The sequence below is a fragment of the Eurosta solidaginis genome, chromosome 4, assembly GCF_040869045.1.
Source record: "Eurosta solidaginis isolate ZX-2024a chromosome 4, ASM4086904v1, whole genome shotgun sequence".
NCBI lineage: Eukaryota > Metazoa > Arthropoda > Insecta > Diptera > Tephritidae > Eurosta > Eurosta solidaginis.
The window spans coordinates 126,510,753-126,532,614 of NC_090322.1; the positions used below are offsets into that span (position 1 = coordinate 126,510,753).

Here is a 21,862-nt window from a genome sequence, read left to right on the forward strand (position 1 = left end):
TCACAAACAAAACGAGAGTGGGATCTCCTACTCCTCTCCTAGGACAACGCAATGTTAATTGGAGCACATTTTTTGTATGAATACAGATTAGTGTTGGAATACTCCTATATTCCCAAAGGAGTATTCCTTACATTATTTATAGAGTACTCGCGTTTTTTAAAGGGAATGTTTACGTCATCGCAGGATCAGCATTGTCAATTACAAGTGTGAGTGTTTAGCATGGTTCAATTATGTACAGGTTGGCTCATCTCATCAGCTGATTTTATTTATGTCATTGCATGGTCGAAGGGATTGTCAAAAGGAGATGGCAAACTCAAAATGAAACCAAACATTGGCAACATTTTACTTACCCATACAAAAACTGCTAAGTTTTATGTTTCCATTCCATACCATTCGCACAAACACCAATACACAGATTTTGACAATTTGAACAGACATATTTTGTTGCTTTACAGATGAGCCAACCTGTATATAGTTGAGCCATGGTGTTTAGTAAAACTATCAGCGTTTCTTGTAGCATTATTTACTATATAGTTTGGCAGCTTAAGTAGAGGTTATGTTGCGAATAGAGTGGAAGACAGTGGACTAGGCAATCGAATGTCATATAATGAAGGAATGGTGTTCGGAGTTTTTTCAAAGTTAAAAAAAAAATGATAAAAGCTTTAATATAAATAAAACTATTGTTTTAATAACAACAAAAACGCCATATATTTTCTGTATACATAAATTGGCAAGGATTATCTCACTTTAAAATTTGAATTAAATAATCTAAAGTTTTTTTTTGAAACTGAGTCGAGAACTGTGCGTGTGAATGTGCGAATTTTCACCGATCAGCTGTTAGTTGCGCTACTTGGTAAAATTTACAATGTCTTGTAGGGTTAGCTGATGAGATGAGCCAACCATATAATTGAGCCATGATTAGTCTCCTATTTTTGTCAGTTTTTATTTTAGTCAGTAGATAGTTTACAAGGATTAAAAAAATGTTAAAAGATATTTGCTTTTGGCATGTTGGAATATTGCTTGTATATCTAGTTGTTGCCCATATAGCAGAACACGCAGGTGCCTCACGGTTTTACACAAAGGAAGATATGGTGGAGTTAAGGTGCCATATAGTCGATTTATAGTTGTACATTTTTATTTGAGCTTATCTTGTACTTAGAGAAAGAGTACGCGCCATGTTCCAGCATGCTTACGAAGGTTACATACAATATGCCTCTGATTATGATGAGCTACGACCGCTGACGTGTGATGGTGTTAACACATGGGGTTCATATTCGTTAACACTTATTGATGCATTAGACACACTTGTCACCGTGGGTAACTATACGGAGTTTAGACGCATGGCTAAACTCATTGAAACGATTGATTTCGATAAAGATATCAATGTTTCGGTGTTCGAAACAAATATAAGAATTGTGGGCGGCTTATTGTCGGCGCATATGTTATCACGACGCGCTGGTGTTGTGCTAGAGGAAGGTTGGCCATGCGAAGGGCCATTACTGCGTTTAGCTGAGGACGTAGCACATCGTTTGCTACCCGCATTTGATACAGCTACTGGCATGCCTTATGGTACTGTCAATTTACGGTATGGTGTACCGCAAGGTGAGACGTCAGTCACATGTACAGCTGGCGTTGGTACATTTCTAGTGGAATTTGGTGCACTTAGTCGTTTAACCGGTAATACAATTTATGAAGATGTTGCTCTAAATGCTGTGTACGCTTTATGGGAGCGGCGTTCACCAATTGGGCTCTTTGGCAATCATATAGATGTGCAAACAGGCCGCTGGACGGCGCTGGATTCGGGTATAGGTGCTGGGGTTGATTCATTTTTTGAATACTTAGCGAAAGGAGCAATTATGTTAAATCGCCCCGAATTAATGGAAATGTTTCATGAGGCGCGCAAAAATATAGATAAATATTTGAAAAAGGACGACTGGTACGTGTGGGCTAATATGAATAAGGGTCAAGTTACTTTACCAGTTTTTCAATCACTTGAAGCCTTTTGGCCAGGTGTGCTAAGTTTATTTGGCGATATAACGCCAGCAATGCGCACTTTAGTAAGATATAGTACGGTGTGGCGTAAATATGGTTTCCTGCCTGAATTCTATAACATACCACTGGGAGAGGCCTCGCCAAATCGTGAGATATATCCTTTGAGACCAGAATTAATTGAGTCAGTGATGTATTTGTATCGTGCAACAAAAAATCAATTTCTTCTTGAATTGGGCGAAGATATGCTGCACTCAATTGAGTTTAGTGCTAAGACACGTTGCGGATATGCAACGGTAGGTTTTTAGTCAATATTTTGTTCCTATACTGTCGCTAATATTTATTTAATATTTGTATTTGCAGATTCGTAATGTAGTAACGCACGAGAAAGAAAATCGGATGGAATCATTCTTCCTCGCAGAAACTACAAAATATCTGTATCTACTTTTCGATGAGAATAACCTATTACATAATGATGGTGGCGTTGGTGAACGCCAGCAGACACCCTATGGCGAGTGTGCCGTTAATGCAGGATCCTATATATTTAACACTGAAGCACATCCTGTCGACATGTCTGCATTGCATTGTTGCCATGACATAAAAGCAGATATATTCGATGATCTTGATTTAGATATGTTCACTGATGAAGCTCTGCTCCATATCGAACGTATACAATTGAACACTGAACGTGAGCAACGTGAAGAGTATACATGTGGAGAGCAACTAAAAAACGTAGAGCCACAACAACAACAACCAGTTAAAGTGCAATATGCAGGAGAGAATAAAAAAACAAAATCTATATCTATAGCACCCGTCGATATCGACGTATTCGATGAGTATGACAATCCAGCAGATGATGTGTTAGTTGAAAACTTTGAACGAATAAAAAATGAACGTAGCAGGACATCTGGGGGTACGACTAATGGTGTAGCCCAAGATATGAAAGCGGGTTCTTCCAATCATTTAACCGTAGCCGATTTGAATGAATTCTTTAGCATGAAACGTGGCGAGTTTTTACATCCTGAATTAGCACTCCACTATGTTGTGGGCTTCATGCGTAATTTTTCGCTCGATGCACATTTAATATCGGGTCTGCAATTGCTACATAATAATATAACAGCAGTTTTGGGCACAGTTGTACAAAAAGAATATGAAAGTCGTACTCGTTCACTGTGGGAGTTGTATGAGTTGCAACAGCAGTACGTTGTAAATATACAATTAATTAAAAGGCTTGATATTCTCTCTTTCGATGATAATGACTTTAAAAGGCTTGACCGTGTATTAAGTGCGCTCAACAATCTAACAAACTATACACCGACCCTAAACAGCAAGGAGAGTGAAGGCGATGATGATTCAGTGCGTTTAATGCTACAACAAATGAAATTATTACGTAAAGACTATGAACAGGCGTTAGTCAATACCACTGCTATGCAAGAACTCCTATTGAAAATACTTATAAATGGTACCACCGAAAAGAACCGCACATTTGTGCCACTGTTAAATGATACAGAAATACAAGAATTGCGTCAAGAACAGAATGATGATAATGAGCAGAGTTATGCCCAGCCAGCTCTATTTTTACATGTGCGTAGAATTGTAGAAATTAAGAAGCGTATGGTAGAAACTTTTGAACGTTTACAAGCGCTAATGGCTGAAGGTGGCTCACATTCTAGCCATCCAAATGTTACACAATCAAATGAAGAAACAAATCAAGGCACAACAACGACAACCAATTCTCAAAATGCACAACAATATTCAGCAACGTATGAAATGCGCGATGTAAAACTTACAACAAATGAGGAAGTTAATAGCGGCGAGTCAGTTTGGTCGCAATTAGTACACACAATTTTGCGTAAAACTACAAATAATCATAGCCGCCAATACAATGAAGTGTTGCTGCATGAAAAGGCACTACAGTCGCTACAGCATCATATAGCGTTATTCCGCAGCGCTAACTCAACGGCCAAAGTGAAAACGCGTAACGGTTTTGACTTATTCACTTGTGAAGCGCCAAAGTTTATTGATCGTTTTGCCTATCGGGAATATTATCCATAACGTTGTTTGCGTATATTATATTTATATATATATGAGGTAGTTAATAATTTTACAGACTTGCATGGAACCTTAAAAGCCAAAAAAGAAGCTTTTGTTTCTAATACCCAGCCAGCATTTTTTGAAAATTTTGATCAAATATCATACCCCAAGATGATTAAAAACGTTCAAATTTAAAAGCATTTTCTGTTAGAAAATTAACGTATCGTCGGGAGAAAAATGTACTATAAATGTGATTATTCTTGAATAATCATTTATGATTCTTATTTCGAAACGCTTTTTATTCATATTTGATATCATTGTAAAATTGAGCTTTAATAGTTTTAGAGTAATATTTGACTGCTTTTCACAGTCATATTCGTGAACATATTTCAATCATTTTGGTTGAGATTTTTGAATCATTTTTGAATGCGATTATCATGCATTTATTTGTCATATCTCATACAAAATAAGATACTACATGCTAATCTTATTTCATCAGGGTAAGAAAGCATGCGGAAGTGAGCTATTTGAACCAAAGGTAATTCGCAAACGAACTAGACCAATATACACCTGCGACTACAACATCCAGCATCAGATAAGATCGTCAACATCTTAAAATACGATATGGCACGGGATGTTGAAGCCATATCCAGGTACATATGTCAAGAGAGTTTCACTTACCTGGGGTTCAAATAGTTCACAACCTTTGTATTGTCTAATGGTATAATTTGTATTTTCTGGGAAGCCGATGGTGGAGAAATGGTTGGGGACATCTTTTGTTAGGAGCAGTATATATACATTATTTCTTGTATTGAAGAATAAAATTTAATATATTTTTTCTGAACTTCATGATTGAAAAAATGTGTGTATGCGAAAAAATAATCTTCAATTAAAAGTAAAATTTTAACAAGTATAAAATTCATTATTCAGTCAACAAAGATTGTCAGAAAAGATTCAGAAAGCTGAATGAAAAATGATTAAAAATTTTTGATCACCTAAAGTAAGCACATTTGATTCAAATATAATTCCAAAATATTATTGAAAAACTGTATACAGTTTTTGATCATCAAAAGTATTCATATTTCATTATTTCTTTTGTTCAATTGTATGATAACTAATTTTTTAGTCAGAAAGAGTAATCAAATTGTATTGATATGTAGGGAAATTCAAAATTTTATCACCTAAATGCTGAGTGGGTATAAGCACAGCCTTAGCTGAAAATATATGTATGTAAGTACGTATATCAATGAGCAATATATTCTAGTTAAAAATAAAGTGATTTAACTAGTTAAAGCGCATAAAGTGGGCTAGAAAGGAAACAACAAATAAAAACCGCTAAAATTTGATTAGTGCCGATATTTATTATATAATTAAACAAAAAAAACGTGCTGTTTACATATTTTAAAATTTTTGTTTAACTGGCTGCTGTAGCCACATTTAAAAGAAAAGTCGATCTGAAACACAAATGGGCAATTCATGGCACTTCAATTTATTTTAGCCACGAGCAAAAAAAACAAACCTTTCTTTTATTCCAAGGCGAATTTATGCCAGGTGGTGGCAAAGCGAATTCAATCAATTCGCCGTGCAGATGAATGTCAAGTCAAGAAAATTTTCATAGATTTCGATAAACAACTGACATTTTGTTGTAAAAGGATGTATGGAAAATTATCAAGAAGAAGCAATCAGCTGTTGGGATAACACCACCTGTAATGAATTCGCCTTGTTCTCTGGCCATTCGTGACAGCCGTTCTCCCTGTCCAGCTATTTGCCAGGTGGCAATCAAGGCGAAATCAGTACCAGGTGTTGTTATCCCAACAGCGGGTTGCTTCTTCTTGATTATTTTCCATACAGTTCCCTGTACTTTAATATGTCAATTAATCGAAATCAATTAAAATTTTCTTTTGACTTGAGATTCTTCTGCACGGCTAATTGCTTGAAATCGTTTTGCCACCACCTGGTATGGATTCGCCTCGGGTATTGAATTTGCTGCGTGAAAACCTAATGCGGCAGTTATGAGGCAGTTACTCACGAACGTACGTACGAAAAACGTGTCAGCTGGCACGACCTATCTTATGAGTGTGCAATGTAAACGAAAACTCACCGACGTGCAACGCCCGTACGCACGTAGCCCGGAACGTAGAAATCAAAACAATTTTGATTTTTTCCGTAAGAACGTGTCAGCTGATCGCTCTCTCACTAGACAGAGTTGCCAAGTAAACTTTTGTGCGCTAATTTTTGACCGTTTGCAGTCTTATACAAAAACAACTAATTAAAGTTTGAAAAATTGTGAAAATAATTCGAAATAATTATGTAAAAGTGCAGATTAGAAATATGTAATATATTTATATTTAATTAATATTAATTCCAGCCTTTTACAACATCAAAAATTAAATTGGAAAAAGTTGATGTTTCCATAAACATGCATGCAAAATGGTCAATGGCGACAGTGCTTATCTGTAAACAATACACACACAAATATGTTATGTACATGTACACAGACGCACACAATGATTCCTACGGGCTTGAGAGTTCGGTCAAACGTGCTTCGTACGACAAACGTCCGTACGTACGGCACACGTCGGTGGGTAATTGCCGCTTGACACGTTCTTGCGGAAAAAATCAAAATTGTTTTGATTTCTACGTTCCGGGCTACGTACGTACGGGCGTTTCACGTCGGTGAGTTTTCGTTTACATTGCACACTCATAAGATAGGTCATGTCAGCTGACACGTTTTTTCTACGTACGTTCGTGAGTAACCACGGCTTTATGCATAATGAGTAGATTGCACGTATTTTTATGGAGAACGGTAGAATGAGCGACACTGGCGCCATCTGATATTGAAAAGTAGCCATCTCCCAAATTTTGTACCAAGCAAATCATAAGAAGAAGATTTTGACATTTGCTTTGGCTAAGGGTGTTGGCACACTTTGCAAGTGAAATTATTTTTCCCACTGGTTGGTAAATTTTCTAACATTTTTCGCAATTAAAAACTGCAATATAACAATCGACGACACAAAATATGTTAGCAAGTATTTTTGTTGTATAGGGAGAATGTTTATAACAGTGCTTCGCGAAATTTTGTAAGTGAATGGGTAAGGCGTAATAAACTTCAATTGCCAAGTCTGAAGTTCCTTCAATTCAAAATAATCAAGAAGAAGCAATCAGCTGTTGGGATAACAACACCTGGTACTGAATTCGCCTTGCCTACAAACATAAATAAAAGTTCCATGTACCTTTTTTTGTAAATTCGATGGCATTGTGAATGATGACTAGGTGTGATATCTTCTGCATAAACGTCAAAATTCCAAAGTGATTGGATCGCCTGATTTGTAAATGACTATCGCTGTCTCATTCTGTATCTCTTTCTATCACCCGCTGAAGATAGGCGCCGCCATATTGAACAGCCTGTCAAAACCCTGAAAAGTAGGCATATTGAACAGCCTGTCACATGCCAACCTAATATAAACGCACGCAAGTCATTTTCTGTCAAAAATGTCTCATGCACATACAACTTGAATGAGAGCAACCCAAATTGAATTTGCTGCGTGACAACCTAACTCGATTTCCAATTTTTGTGCTGCGTGACATTTCGATTTGACGTTTGCACACATTCTTTACATTGTCGCAACGCATGCTTATTTGGGTTCGGGCAAAAACCGCCGGTTGTTTGCGTGCGCTATGTTATGGTTACGCATTTACGGTGGAAGCAGTAAGGAAGGCGGTCGGCATGATGTTGTGGTGCACAGTGGCTAGTCATTGTCGGCTGGGGCGGGTCCTTGCCAACCTTACTGTTCCTGCGCAATAATCAGGAAAAAAGTCATATCATGCCTATCAAACTAGCAGCTGTCAAAATGAAAAAAAAAAAAAAAACTGACAGAAGCGCAGAGACCGACTCAAAACGCTTATAAATTCAAACTAAAACAACATCCGGCCGAACCGGATGTCACGGACAGACCGTTAACATTCAAAAATTTAAAATTAAAAAAAAAACCGAAAATTTAAAAAAAAAACTGTTCAAAACAAGACTAACCGAACCGGACATGGCCGGTTACTAACGCTGAAAAAAAAAAAACGCTGAAATCAAAAAAAAAGAAAAAAATGCTGAAAATTAAAAGAACCAAAAGGTAAATAAACAAAGAGGGCCGAATATATATAGGGGGCGCCGCGGGTGGTGTTGCAACGCCCGGTGCTTTTCCCACCCTCAAAAACCATGGCAACCGACGCACCTGAATTTTCGGTGGCCCCTTACCTGTAGACCCTACGTGCCTTCTAAATAAATGGCGACGTCAGCATTCCCATTTTAAATACTAATTTATTTACAATTCATTTCTATTAACGTATGTAAGCAACAAAAAAATAAGATAATGCAGGTTTCTTATCCAGGGCTACAGCATTGTTGAACTACGAATAGCTAATTACACTATGAAAATGAAGTAAGTGTGTGTAGTGCATAAGTGAGAAAAAAAAATGATGCAACAGATCACACTTTATTGGGCCGAAATCGAAACGAAATCTAATATGAATACTTAAGTCTGACTAAGCTTGTTCTGTTGGGGGTTCTTTTCTTTTCTCTTACTTTTGCTCGTAATATTTTAAATTATACAATTATTTACGTCTCCCCCCTTTTTTTTTATAATCGTTATAAACGCTATGTGTGAGAAAAATATGTAATTAAATGTACTTATGTATAGTAAATATACTACATACAACGTAAGAATTTGGTCGAGTACACCTTTTCTGTTTTCCCTTCACAAAACATATTGTAACGAATTTACTTGCAAATCCTCTTATTTGCAATCCTCTGCTAAGTTCGAATCACTAAACTGTTGAATAAATAACTCCAATTTGTAGTAATGCAAAATGGCCTTTATTAAAGTACTTCACAATAACACTCCAACTGTACAACGAATAGCTTAATAACCAAACTGATAGCTTAAAGGAAACTGACTTTCAAAATAATAGTGCTATTGCTCGCTAGATATCGTCTTACTCGTAACTGCTTGACAATTCAAATCAAACTGAATTACTTCTTACTCGCTGCACTGCTTTTATAGTTTACGCTGCATACTTCTAGGCTCTTCGATTTCCAGAAGTTACTAGTTGTTTCGGCTACAAAATCGCCAGCCACAACTACGTGCACAAATTATTGCTCTCTCTTGTGACAACTCAGATAAGATATATGCATGTATTTGTGCATTGCCGCTCAGATGTTCGTATACGTACATATGTGTAGACGCAATTATTTATTCGTTTATGTAGATACATAATGATGAATTATTGATGTGCATTCACGTCACTGGTTAGCATCGGCTTAGAGACGATAGCATCGCTCAGTGCTGCTAACATTCGTTACACTGCCCTCCACCTAAGTCTGATCGTCCCGATCAGACAAATCTCTCGATCTAAACGCCGCTAGCATCTCCAAATGAGCCACCTTTCTATTCCGTGGTTTCTCAATGCTTTGTATGCGGTAGATGGTATCACTGAGCTTCTTCACAATCTTGTACGGGCCTTCCCAACTGCACCGAAATTTGGATGGAACAACTTTCCGCCGGTGAGGGTTGTATAACAGTACCAAATCTCCCGCCAAGAAACTTTTCGAATTATTGTTCTCATGGTACCTGTGTTTCATCGTACCACTCAATACCCTGGTTCGTTCCTTTACACTCTGTTGTTTGGCCGATGAACTACTTCGTAGAGCTTGCGCTGGACGGATTTGCTTTGCATAATCAGTATCGTTCCCACGTTTCCCCACAGTAGTGCGCTCTGGATTGAAACTACCCTCGCATTCCTTCTCGAAAATTCGTCGCTTCATTTTCCTGCGTCTTTTAGGTTTTGTCAATGCCAGTGTTTCTCTCGCAGGTACTTTTGATTTTGATTTATTTGGCCCATTCGATCTATCAACCTTTGCCTTCGACTTTCGTGGTCTTTGTCGAGTCTTTTCCACCAGTACCCGATTACTGCTGAACCCTTTTTCCAAACTACAGTTAAGTGGTATGTCCTGGTTCTTATAGCGCATAATTTTTCTCCGCATATCGATCTTGATGTCATGGTCAACCAAGAAGTCCACTCCCAATATGACTTCATCAACGATCTCCGCCACAACGAATTTGTGTAAAACCATGACCTTCCCAATCAGTACTTCACATATCACTTCTCCCTGGACTTGGTTATACTCGCCTGTGACCGTACGCAACCTTGCTCCAGGTAACGGTTTAACTCTCCTGTTGACTAATTCAGATCGAATCAAGGAATGAGATGCGCCCGTATCTACAGTCAGTACACGCTCCTTGCCATCGACATTGCCTCTGACGGTAAGACTGCTCGATTTTCTACCAATTTGCAACACAGATATCACAGGGCATTCAATAGCCGGGGCAAGTTTTCGTTCTTTACATTCGACACGCTCTTGCTCATCTCCTCCAGCTTTGCGTTTACGCCCACCCACATTGTTGGAACTATTAGGACCAAGATCGCAATGACGTGCAATGTGACCTGGGTTGCCGCACTTGACACATTTAATAACTGCGGCATTCTTCTGTTGAGATCCCTTTAGTGCTTTCAAAATTGTGTCTACCCACTCTGGCCTTTCTACTTCCACACGGCGTGCTTTGAAGACTGGCTTACACAAAAGCGACGCTGTTTCCTGAATCAGAGCATGCGATACCGTTTCTGCGAATGTGGGTTTTGGGTTTGCATATGTCGCTCGTTTCGTTTCTACGTCCCGTATGCCGTTTATAAAACTCTGGATTTTTACCCTCTCGGTGTATTCCACAGGTGCGTCCGCATTTGCGAGATGAGCCAACCTTTCAACATCCGAGGCAAACTCCTGCAAAGTCTCATCCGCTCTTTGGTGACGGTTTTGCAACTCAATTTGGAATATCTGTTTCCTATGCTCGCTTCCATAACGTCGTTCTACAGCAGCCATCAATGTTTCATAACTGTTCCGTTCGTACTCTGGAATCGTCTGTAAGATTTCCGCTGCAGGCCCTTTCAATGCCACGAACAGTGCAGCAACTTTATCTTCATCATTCCAGTTGTTCGCTGTCGACGTCTTCTCAAATTGGAGCTTAAATACCTGGAATGGAACAGAACCATCAAACGATGGGGATTTTACCTTCGGATTACTCGCTGAAACTGCTGGACGATTTAATTGTAACTGCTCCATACGACCCTTCAAATCATCGACTTCTGCCTGAAATTGAGCGATTTTTGCATCCTGCGCTTCCAGCTTTGATGTTACCCTTGCTTCTTGTGCTTCTAACTGTGAAGACATTTGTGCCACCTGTAATGATAAGCGCTCCTCTTGTTCTTCCATTTTTGATGTTATGCGTGTCTCCTGCGATTCCAGTTGGGATGCCATATATGTCTTCTGTTCTTCTAGTTGAGATGCCAGTTGAGATGTTATATCTGTCTTTTGCGATTCCAGTTGAGAAGCCACTGTCGATGTTTGAGCAGATATTGCAGCCAAAATCATGTTCAAATCTGTGCTGGTAACCGTCTGCGATGTTTCGTTTTTCTCTTCAATTTTTGTTGTCTCCTCCCCATCAAGGTGAAAGACATACTCTTCCACATCAATTCCTTCTGCTTCCATTGCCTCTCGTAGCCGTGCCTGAAGTTCAAGTTTAACGCCGCTTGTATTCAATCCACGGGTCTCCAACTCCTTCTTTAGGTGCTGGATCTTCAATTCACCGAACTTTGCCATGTCCTTGTTGTCCTTTGGAATTTATTCAACAATTCCTCTTCTGACACCAATTGTAACGAATTTACTTGCAAATCCTCTTATTTGCAATCCTCTGCTAAGTTCGAATCACTAAACTGTTGAATAAATAACTCCAATTTGTAGTAATGCAAAATGGCCTTTATTAAAGTACTTCACAATAACACTCCAACTGTACAACGAATAGCTTAATAACCAAACTGATAGCTTAAAGGAAACTGACTTTCAAAATAATAGTGCTATTGCTCGCTAGATATCGTCTTACTCGTAACTGCTTGACAATTCAAATCAAACTGAATTACTTCTTACTCGCTGCACTGCTTTTATAGTTTACGCTGCATACTTCTAGGCTCTTCGATTTCCAGAAGTTACTAGTTGTTTCGGCTACAAAATCGCCAGCCACAACTACGTGCACAAATTATTGCTCTCTCTTGTGACAACTCAGATAAGATATATGCATGTATTTGTGCATTGCCGCTCAGATGTTCGTATACGTACATATGTGTAGACGCAATTATTTATTCGTTTATGTAGATACATAATGATGAATTATTGATGTGCATTCACGTCACTGGTTAGCATCGGCTTAGAGACGATAGCATCGCTCAGTGCTGCTAACATTCGTTACAATATTTTAGGGCTATAAAGTTGAGATACAAATTCCGATAATTGGGGCTCTCTTACAAAATTATTATGTTGTTGTAGTAGAACTTATTTTTGAGTTTAATAAAATATCAATTTAGTATAACGCATAGTATAATGACACTAACATGTAATATGTACCAAGAAAACTTGTTATAAAAGCAATAAAGATTAAATTTGTATAGCGCTATGAATTATATGCACGTATATTATTTGCTTCTGGTTGTTCGAACGATATTGCTAGAAATAGTGAGTCATATGTATAGATATATATATATATATATATATTGTATTTGAATGATATAAGAAAAGAAAGTTTAAATCTTCTAGCCAATTCGTGCATAATTTTTTTTCTAACAACCCACGGTTGAGCTCCAAAAATGGATCGTTAAAACGTTTCACGTGATAAGGACGGCTTATTATCAATAAAATTTATAGAGTTAACTTCAAACATTTTAAAGCGACAAAATATATTATTAAAATGATATAAAAAAAAGGATGTATTCCCTTTGCTGTAAAGCTAACAATTTCAAGTATTCAATAATAAAATTTGACGGGAAAAATCGACCCTTGTTAAATGGTTCAACCGGACTGTATAAAACCCTCTAAGTACCACTTAGAAGTTTCTTTAACTACCCTGCAAAAACGCTCTCGTCATTCCACGTCATTTGACTAGCTATTATACAGTCATAGGTTATATTCCTAGTCACATTTGCATGGGCGTGGGTAAGTTTTATGACCAAATTTTTTTGTAGGGTAATTATTTTGAAGTTCATACATGGCTGGTACTTACATGGCCGCCAGAGTACGTACCGTGGGCCTCTGCCGGCGTGGTTACTGGTGATGTTGTTGTTGCTGGTGAAGCTGTCGCTGTTGTTGGTTATGGCGCGCGGTCTTGGGCGCGCTGTGTTGGTACTGTTGGTGGTTGTTGCGCTCTGGTCCGAGGTGATCAAGTGAACCTGGTGGCAATAAAACTGCGTGTTGACCTTTACGATCTGGATGACTTGGGGCTAACTTTGGCCTTCGTTGTATTACGCTGCAGTGTACTGCTGGCCCTGGAGGCGGAGGTGGTGTTGGACGCTTATCCAAAGGTGGTGGTGTACGTCGTAAACGTAGAGAAAGGAATTTATCTTCGGATACCAAGGGTTTCTCATCAACAATTTGTTTAGTGCCGTCCGAATCCGAATCGGAATCACTAGAACTTTCCTCACTAGGTGTGACTGTGAAACGCCGACCTACTACTTCAACTGGATATTCTTTACTTTGAGCTTGTGTCCACACAACACAACCGTTGTAAGGTTTATTACCACCCAAAATAGACGAGTAAAAACGAGGTTTGTCGGAATGAACTGGTCGGTACTTTGCGCTATCGACTCTTTCCTAGTTTCTGGGCATTTTCCCGTTTGTTATTTTGGTAGTTGGGTGAAGGAATCGGCCTGCAATTCCTCGTTGAGGTCTTGTGGTTCTTCACAATACTCTCTTGAATATGTGCACAGCACGGCGAGGGTGTTTTGCGATGAGTTGAATATAGTCGGGGATGTGCAGTTGATGTAAGCAATAGTGTTAATGAAGCAGGAGCTGTGCTTGACGCCTTTGCCTCTTTGGTTTATAAAATTTTCCGATTAACTGCGCAAAAGAAAAGCCAACTCTTGCTTTTTCCCGGCCGGAAAAACGTGCTATCTTTTTGCTTTCCTTTTTCAAAATTTTTCCAAGTCTTCTTCGTTTTACTTGCGGCCGGAAACTCATGGCATTTTTCGCTAGTGATCGCCAGTCTTTTCTTTCTTCTTTATCGATACTTTTGTATCGCAACTTTCGCCCCATCCCCAGTCGCTAGGTGTGTTCGCACGAAAACGCTCCCAAGTGGACCGTAACCGTAGACCATAACAGCAGACCGTAACAAACCTGCTTCGCTTTGAAGACCTGACGATGAAGCGAACAGGAAACCGGATCCGCTGTGGGAAGCCACTGCCAGGGGCCTCCGATGCCAATCAACGTGGGGCACGACTCACCCCTGAGATAATAGTCTCAAAGTCCTACTACGAAGCTAGCCGGGCAACATAGGTCCACAAAAAAAAAGTTAAGTCAAATTGGGAATTAATTCTGTTTCCTAGTTTAAAAGGGCTTTGCGGCAATTAGACATTTGTTACGGAGAACTCGTCAAAACTCCGAAAGATGATTTCTAGTGGTTATCGCCCCCACAGAAAGGCAAAACAAAAAAAAGGTGTAGACATTTTGATCTGGAGAACTCGTCCAAACTCCGACCTAAGCGTGGGCTGCCAGGGGGTTCACGGTCCTCGGTGAGTACGCGTGTGAACCTCCTATGAGGTCAGTGCTCGGGGAGAATACTGGGCGAGATGTCCCCGACCGCCAAAACGCCCAGACAAAAAAAAGTCCGATTGGTAGGTATATATAAAAAAAAAATCAAATTGTAATTTGGCAAAGAAACGTTCTTTCTGGTTCATTGCGGACGAATGTCCGAAGGGTGAAAGCGACCTATCAATTTCCCGTTTAGGTCTTCGAGATCATACAGTACATTGCCTATTTTTCGAAGCACGCGACACTTCAGGTATTTTGGTAGGAATTTGGCGTTAATGCCCTGTTTGAAGTTACTTAAGGCAAAGTTTTTCCGAAATACTTCCTGACCTTCCTTATAGTTGACTTGCCTAGAGCGCTTTTTATAGGTGGTTACTCCCCTATCCTTGGCCTGATCTAAATTTCTACGGATCTGCTCACGAATATTGGTCAACTTGTCAGCTCTACTTACTATCGTAACTTGGTCTTCCCGAAGGCTGCCGAGCTTCTCTAAAATTTTGTACGTTGAGGCATGTTGGACCATATTTTGGCCATATAATGCAAAGTATGGAGAGCACTGAATCGCCGTATGAAAATCACTTCTTAAAACAGATACAATCTCGGGTATATGCTTATCCCAATCGATATGGTCTGGTTTATCTTTCAGGAAAATCCTAATCTTCGAAACAATTTCTCTATTAACGCGTTCGGATGCGTTCGCTTGAGGAGAATATAACCCCGTCCTCACGTGCGTCACCCCGTGATTTGCTAAAAATTGGTTCATTTCCTTCGAGATAAACTGTTTACCATTGTCACTATGAATAAATTCAGGGACTCCTACAGCCGGAAAAATTTCTCAAGCGAAGTAATTTATAACGTTAACAGTGGTGGCTCTCTGCATGGGCTTTAGCCAAACGTATTTTGAAAAATGGTCTAGTACTATAAAAAGAAATTGATTGCGCCGCTTAGATCTCGGATACGGCCCTAGAAAATCGCAATATAATCGCTGAAATGGCCTCTCGGATGCAAAGGTATTTTCTATAGGCGGTCTCGACTGCTGATTAGTGGGTTTTACAGCTTTGCAGGTGTCACAACGCTGGACGTAGTCCCTGACGTCCTTAGCCTGCTGCGGCCAGAAGTACTTCTGCCTAACACGTTCTAAGGTTTTCTGCCACCCGCCATGGTAACTCCGGTTAGCGTCATGTGCTAATCTCACTGCTTCCTCAGTCAACTCTTTTGGCAACCACAAACGCCACAGCGAGTCTTCTTCCCCTTCCACTCCATTACGAAATTTAACTCGTTTGAAAATTACCCCGTCCACCACTCGTAAATCCGGAAGCGATTCCTCATTTTCGGTGACGGCCCGAATTAAGTCTAAATATTCGTTGCTGCTAAATTCGGGAGAGACTAAATCTATTTCCCCGGGTGTGGTAGTGAAAGACAACTCATCGGCATCAAACCGCGACAGCGCATCTGGTACTACATTCAGGGTGCCCTTACGATGTTCCATTTTAAAGTCGTATCTTTGCAGTAAGAGCAACCACCTCGCCAACCTCCCGCTCAAGTCCTTTTGTGTCATTAACCACTTGAGACTGGAGTGGTCCGTGATAATACGAAACGGTAATCCCTCCACATAGGGTCGGAAACGTTTCACGCTGATTATGGCAGCGAGACATTCCAGCTCGGTAACCGTGTAATTGCGTTGAGCATTATTCAGTTTTTTCGACACAAACGCGATCGGATGCTCAGCGCCCTCCTCATCGACCTGGAACAACACTCCGCCAACACTTATTTTGGAAGCGTCGAATTCCCTTGAAAAGTCTGGTTGGGCCAAGACAGGGGCGGAACTCAAAGCTACTTTTAGCTTTTCGAAGGCCTCTATAGCTTCAGAGGTAAGCTTGAACGGGCCTGCTGACTTACGGAGACAGTCGGTCAAGGGACCTGTCAAGTCAGCAAAATTGGTAATAAACGCCCTGTACCAATTCGCCATACCCACAAACCTACGCACTTGCCGAGGGGATTTAGGGATCGGGAAGTTTTGCATTGCTTCTATTTTTCCCGGATCCACTTTCAGACACCCGCTGCCTATCAAGTACCCTATGTAGCGTATTTATTTCTGACAAAATTTACTTTTCTTCACGTTTATTGTCAGCCCTGCGTCTCTCAAAAATTGGGCCACTTCCGCTAGCAATTTCAGGTGGTCTTCAAAATTAGTGCTGCATACCATCAGGTCGTCCAGATAGACAAAGACGTTCTCTCGCAAACGCGAGGGGATTGCCTTGTCCATCAGCCTACTCATAGTCTGCGGTCCATTGCACAGACCAAATGGCATTACTTTGAAGTGGTACAGAGGCCTCCCCGGAACTGCGAATGCTGTTTTTTCCTTGGAGGACTCTGTCAATTTGATCTGGAAGAACGCGTCCTTCAGATCAATGCCACTAATAAAATGCGTATCCTTTAGTCTGCTCAATAAGCCGTTGATATGAGGAAGGGGGTAGGAGTCCTTCTTAGTCACCGCGTTGACCTTCCTCGAATCTATGCACAGCCTAACTTTACCTGGTTTCCGGACCAGTACTACAGGACTACACCACGGGGAGTTTGATTCTTCTATAACTCCTAATTCGAGTAACCTGTCTAGTTCGCTAAAAGCTTCGGCTTGCCTCGGTGGCGAAAGAGGGAAATGTTTGCTTTTTATAGGAACGGCATCACCGGTGTCGATGTGATGCTCCACTAATTTAGTTTGCCCTAGGCCTAATTTCTCGTACGAAGGAAACGTCTCGATGACAATTCATGGAGGTTAAGTCCCTCTTCCTTTTCAAGTCTAATCTCTATGCACTCCACGCTTGGGAATATTTCGGGAGCTAACGCAAATGCTCTCCAAAAATTTACCCCGAAGTAGGCTTCTTGGATAAGTGTAGGGACAAGGTAAAAACGAATAACCTTAGTGACATTTTTAAAGGTGACCGGTAGAGATACTGAGCCTAACATTTTTTGCTTGTTGCCGCCCGCGGTATATACGAACGCATGTAAGGGCTGATATTCGAAGCCGTTATCCTCTAGGAATTCTAATCCATGTTTTCCTAAGATGGAGACGTTGGCTCCCGAGTCCAACAGCCCTACAAGAAAACTATCTTTAATTTTAGCCTTTACGAGAGGCCTTTCATCCTCTGTAAGCGTTAACGTGGTGGCTTGCAGCAGTCTACGCTCCTGTACTCTCCTGTGGTATCTCTTCCTACACATCAAAATATTGTCCGATACCGGGTTTTGTTCGAAAATGGTATGTCTTATTTGTTCATACCTATGTTCCCTCTCTTCTAGGTCTGGTGAAAATTGCGTTTCGCAAGCAACGTCCCTATGCTGGCGTTGCAGAATTCTGGTCGGCTCGCCCATCGCTGATGAGGACTTTTGACTCTCGGATTCAGAACTATTCGAATTGTCCGTACTGTCAGGGTAAGTTATTATCACTTTTGGGTGTTCCTTTGCCAGGGTACTACTGCACCTCGGAATCTCATCACCCACATGCAGAGATTCACCCTCTGGTTCGGTACGACACCTCGAGCACCGACTGGTGTGGGAGCTATGAAGCCGAACGAGGTTCCCCGCCTTCTCGCTCGGGTACTGGTTTCCCTGCTTGCGATGGTCCCTAGGGCATTTTGGAGTTAATACTCCCCTATGGCCGCATTTGAAACAAAAAGGATTCCTAATGGGTTCCTCGCAGTATATGTATGAGTGGCCCATTGCCTAGCAATTCCAGCATTGGATTCCCGAATAGTCCGGTCTCCTGTTGCGTCGATATTCCAGCGCCTCTATCTGTGGATCCATTTCGCCGTCCTCGCTTTCCCTCCTCATGTCTGGGGTTGTCGCACGTGCGTCGTTTACATGCCGTCCTGGGTAAGTGGCTCCCAACAGCTTGCTTTATTTCAGCACTTGTTCACCTCTGCGCGCTACATCGCGTAGATCATGAAGGGTCCTTACATCTGCGTTGAAAAGCATCAGCTTAATGCTACTGTTGACGTTTCTTTTTATTATGTCAATCAGTAGAAGCTCCGACATGGGTTCTCTTAAACGTGCGTTCAAGGAGATTATGTCCGTGTGGAACACGTCATAGCACTCACTTGCTTTTTGCTTTCGCATGGAGATCTCCATCATGATCTCGTGGTCAGTTTTCAAAGTGCCAAACTCTCTTTTCAATGAGTAGCACAAAAGGCATATGTCGCATTTGGGTTTTGTTTCGTGAACAGCCAGTACCATTCTTCGGCCCGCCCGGAAAGAAACAGGTGGAAACTAGCCATTATTTGTTCGTCCGTGCATTGTGCGCGCTCACACAAGGTGTTCAGTTTAAAAAGGAAATCGGCTACGCTCCCAGTCGAACGAGATTTTCCACTCCTGCGGTTTCACTACTATGCTGCTTGGAGTCGGGTACATTGGTGGTATTACTGTTGGCAGTGGGTTACGCTCCATCCTATTCGCGTTCCGGTTCTGATGAATTGATTGCTGCGCAGATTCGAGAGCGGCGTTGAGCTGGTCCATATTGTTTCTGATTGACCCCATCTCACTCCGCATTTCCTCCTGCGAAGCCTGGAACAGCTGGTGTAGCACGTCCACCCACGAGCCTTCACGAGTAGCTTCGTTCTGCATTCCTGGGGTATTCGCCCTGTCACCTGCAGCTTCTCCAAAGTTTCCAACTCCTTGGTGTAATGGTAAGGCACCAGCTCCATCCGGTGCGTAGTTCGACACATTGGTCATTAGCCCCGAGATATCATGCGCGTTCAATAGGGGCGCATTCGGATTACTGGTGCTTCCAGGTCTGTCCAGCTTATTGCGAGGGTCATTCAGGTCCGAGCCCATATTCGGCCCTGCGGGATCTCCATATGGTCCACCTACTGGGGTGTGCACCACCAAGGGACGCCTGGCCTTGGGGAAAGCCCCCCTATTGCTACCGCCCCGGTTCTGGTTTCCCCGAAAGCTTCCCGCACTCCCGAACGGAGTATTTCGGCCCGGTTGGCCGTACGACTGCTCGCGTGACATAGTCCGGTGAAAGAAAAATGTAACTAGTTATGTGGTAGTTGGTAAAAAACTTTTGCCGCGTAATGCAGTTAGGGGTCAAAAAAAAGGTCAGAATTCCCCCTTCACCTTATACCCTAAACGATGGGTTGGTTTAAAAATAAAATAAAATTATATATAGGTATAAAAAAGTGCGCTAGGAAATACCAAAAAAAACTCGCAAGCATAAACACTAACATAGCTAGCCGTATCTAACAAAAAAAAAAAGTCGAGGCTGCACAAAAAAATTGATTAGTTATATATTTTGTATAGTCAATGGGAATGCTGATGGGTCGATTCCTCCAGAAGGCACGGGGTACAACAAAAAAAAAATCACATAAATTCATTCATACTTGTCCCTAGTGCTCCCAACTGCAGTGCGAGGGGTTCTTAAGGCCCCCCTCCGAGACTGGTTGGGGCCACTAGGGTCGCTACCAGGCACACACGTGTTGGTCTCAACACGCCCAGCCGCAATGCAGGGGCAGTCTCCAGGGGCTCGCCCCTGGGACTGGTTGCGGGTGTTGAGGCCTCCCGTCCATTCTCACTGGACACCCCTCCTGCCTCCGCCGCAATGGGTGGAGCGGTTTCGGAACCGCTCCCCCAGTCTGGTGGGACAGGAAGGAGTGCCACTTTGAATCCCAGCTCAACCCGTAACAATCCAGGTGGCACTATGGGTTGCCACCTGAGACGTGGGATGAGCTGGGGTCCTACAACTCACTCACTCACACACTCATACCAACGACACAAATTCGGCAGGAAAAAAAATCCCAATTTAGCGGACGTATATTTTCCAAAGCCGACTAACGGACCACATTCCGGGAAAATAAAAACCCCAATTACAAAAAAAAATAAAGTGCGTTCAGCACTGCCTCACCGAGTGAATACAAAAATCCGGAAGACTGACGTGAAGTCTCGTGACGCCTTCGTCTACTGCCCCCAATGACCAGTCCGGACAACCTGATCCGTCAACCATTCCACCGCAACGCAGGTGGCTGCTTCTGTGGCTGCCCACCTCGGACTGGTGGAATGGTCAACTTCACACGTTGCCCGAACTGACCACTGAGACCAGCGCCTCAGGTGCCACGTTGGGCGCCATCTGTTATGGCGCCCTCAGCAACTATCAACGATGATCACTTCGGACAACTTGATCGTTCCAACCATCCCACCGCAACGCAGGTGGCTGCTCCTGCGGCTGCTCATCTCGGACTGGTGGGATGGTCAACTACACAAGTTGACCCGGAATGATCAGCGTGACAGCGCATCATGCCTATCAAACTAGCAGTTGTCAAAATCAAAAAAAAAAAACTGACAGAAGCGCAGAGACCGACTCAAAACGCTTATAAATTCAAACTAAAACAACATCCGGCCGAACCGGATGTCACGGACAGACCGTTAACTTTCAAAAATTTAAAATTAAAAAAAAAACCGAAAATTTAAAAAAAAACTGTTCAAAACAAAACTAACGGAACCGGACATGGCCGGTTACTAACGCTGAAAATAAAAAAAACGCTGAAATCGAAAAAAAAGAAAAAAAAATGCTGAAAATTAAAAGAACCAAAAGGAAAATAAACAAAGAGGGCCGAATATATATAGGGGCCGCCGCGGGTGGTGTTGCGACGCCCGGTGCTTTTCCCACCCTCAAAAACCATGGCAACCGACGCACCTGAATTTTCGGTGGCCCCTTACCTGTAGACCCTAGGTGCCTTCTAAATAAATGGCGACGCCAGCATTCCCATTTTAAATACTAATTTCTTTACAATTCATTTCTATTAACGTATGTAAGCAACAAAAAAAAAAATAAGATAATGCAGGTTTCTTATCCAGGGCTACAGCATTGTTGAACTACGAATAGCTAATTACACTATGAAAATGAAGTAAGTGTGTGTAGTGCATAAGTGAGAAAAAAAAATGATGCAACAGATCACACTTTATTGGGCCGAAATCGAAACGAAATCTAATATGAATACTTAAGTCTGACTAAGCTTGTTCTGTTGGGGGTTCTTTTCTTTTCTCTTACTTTTGCTCGTAATATTTTAAATTATACAATTATTTACGTCTCCCCCCTTTTTTTTTTTATAATCGTTATAAACGCTATGTGTGAGAAAAATATGTAATTAAATGTACTTATGTATAGTAAATATA

The 21,862-nt window shown here is 41.4% G+C and overlaps 1 protein-coding gene across 1 annotated transcript; it reads left to right on the top strand.

Annotated features, from left to right (window-relative positions):
* The first annotated feature begins 888 nt into the window (after window positions 1-888).
* Edem1 (ER degradation-enhancing alpha-mannosidase-like protein 2) lies at window positions 889-5,430 on the top strand. Its single transcript, XM_067782860.1, has 3 exons — window positions 889-1,102; window positions 1,160-2,285; window positions 2,353-5,430. The coding sequence occupies exons 1-3, from the start codon at window positions 981-983 to the stop codon at window positions 4,042-4,044; spliced, it is 2,940 nt and encodes a 979-aa protein (XP_067638961.1). The 5' UTR covers window positions 889-980; the 3' UTR covers window positions 4,045-5,430.
* Window positions 5,431-21,862: the final 16,432 nt, after the last annotated feature.

Excerpts from the sequence above, each read along its gene's own strand:
- Edem1 (XM_067782860.1), top strand. The coding sequence starts at position 981 with ATGTTAAAAGATATTTGCTTTTGGCATGTTGGAATATTGCTTGTATAT. Across the intron at positions 1,103-1,159 it reads GAAGATATGGTGGAGTTAAG|AGAAAGAGTACGCGCCATGT; the intron begins GTGCCATATAGT and ends TCTTGTACTTAG. Across the intron at positions 2,286-2,352 it reads CACGTTGCGGATATGCAACG|ATTCGTAATGTAGTAACGCA; the intron begins GTAGGTTTTTAG and ends TTGTATTTGCAG.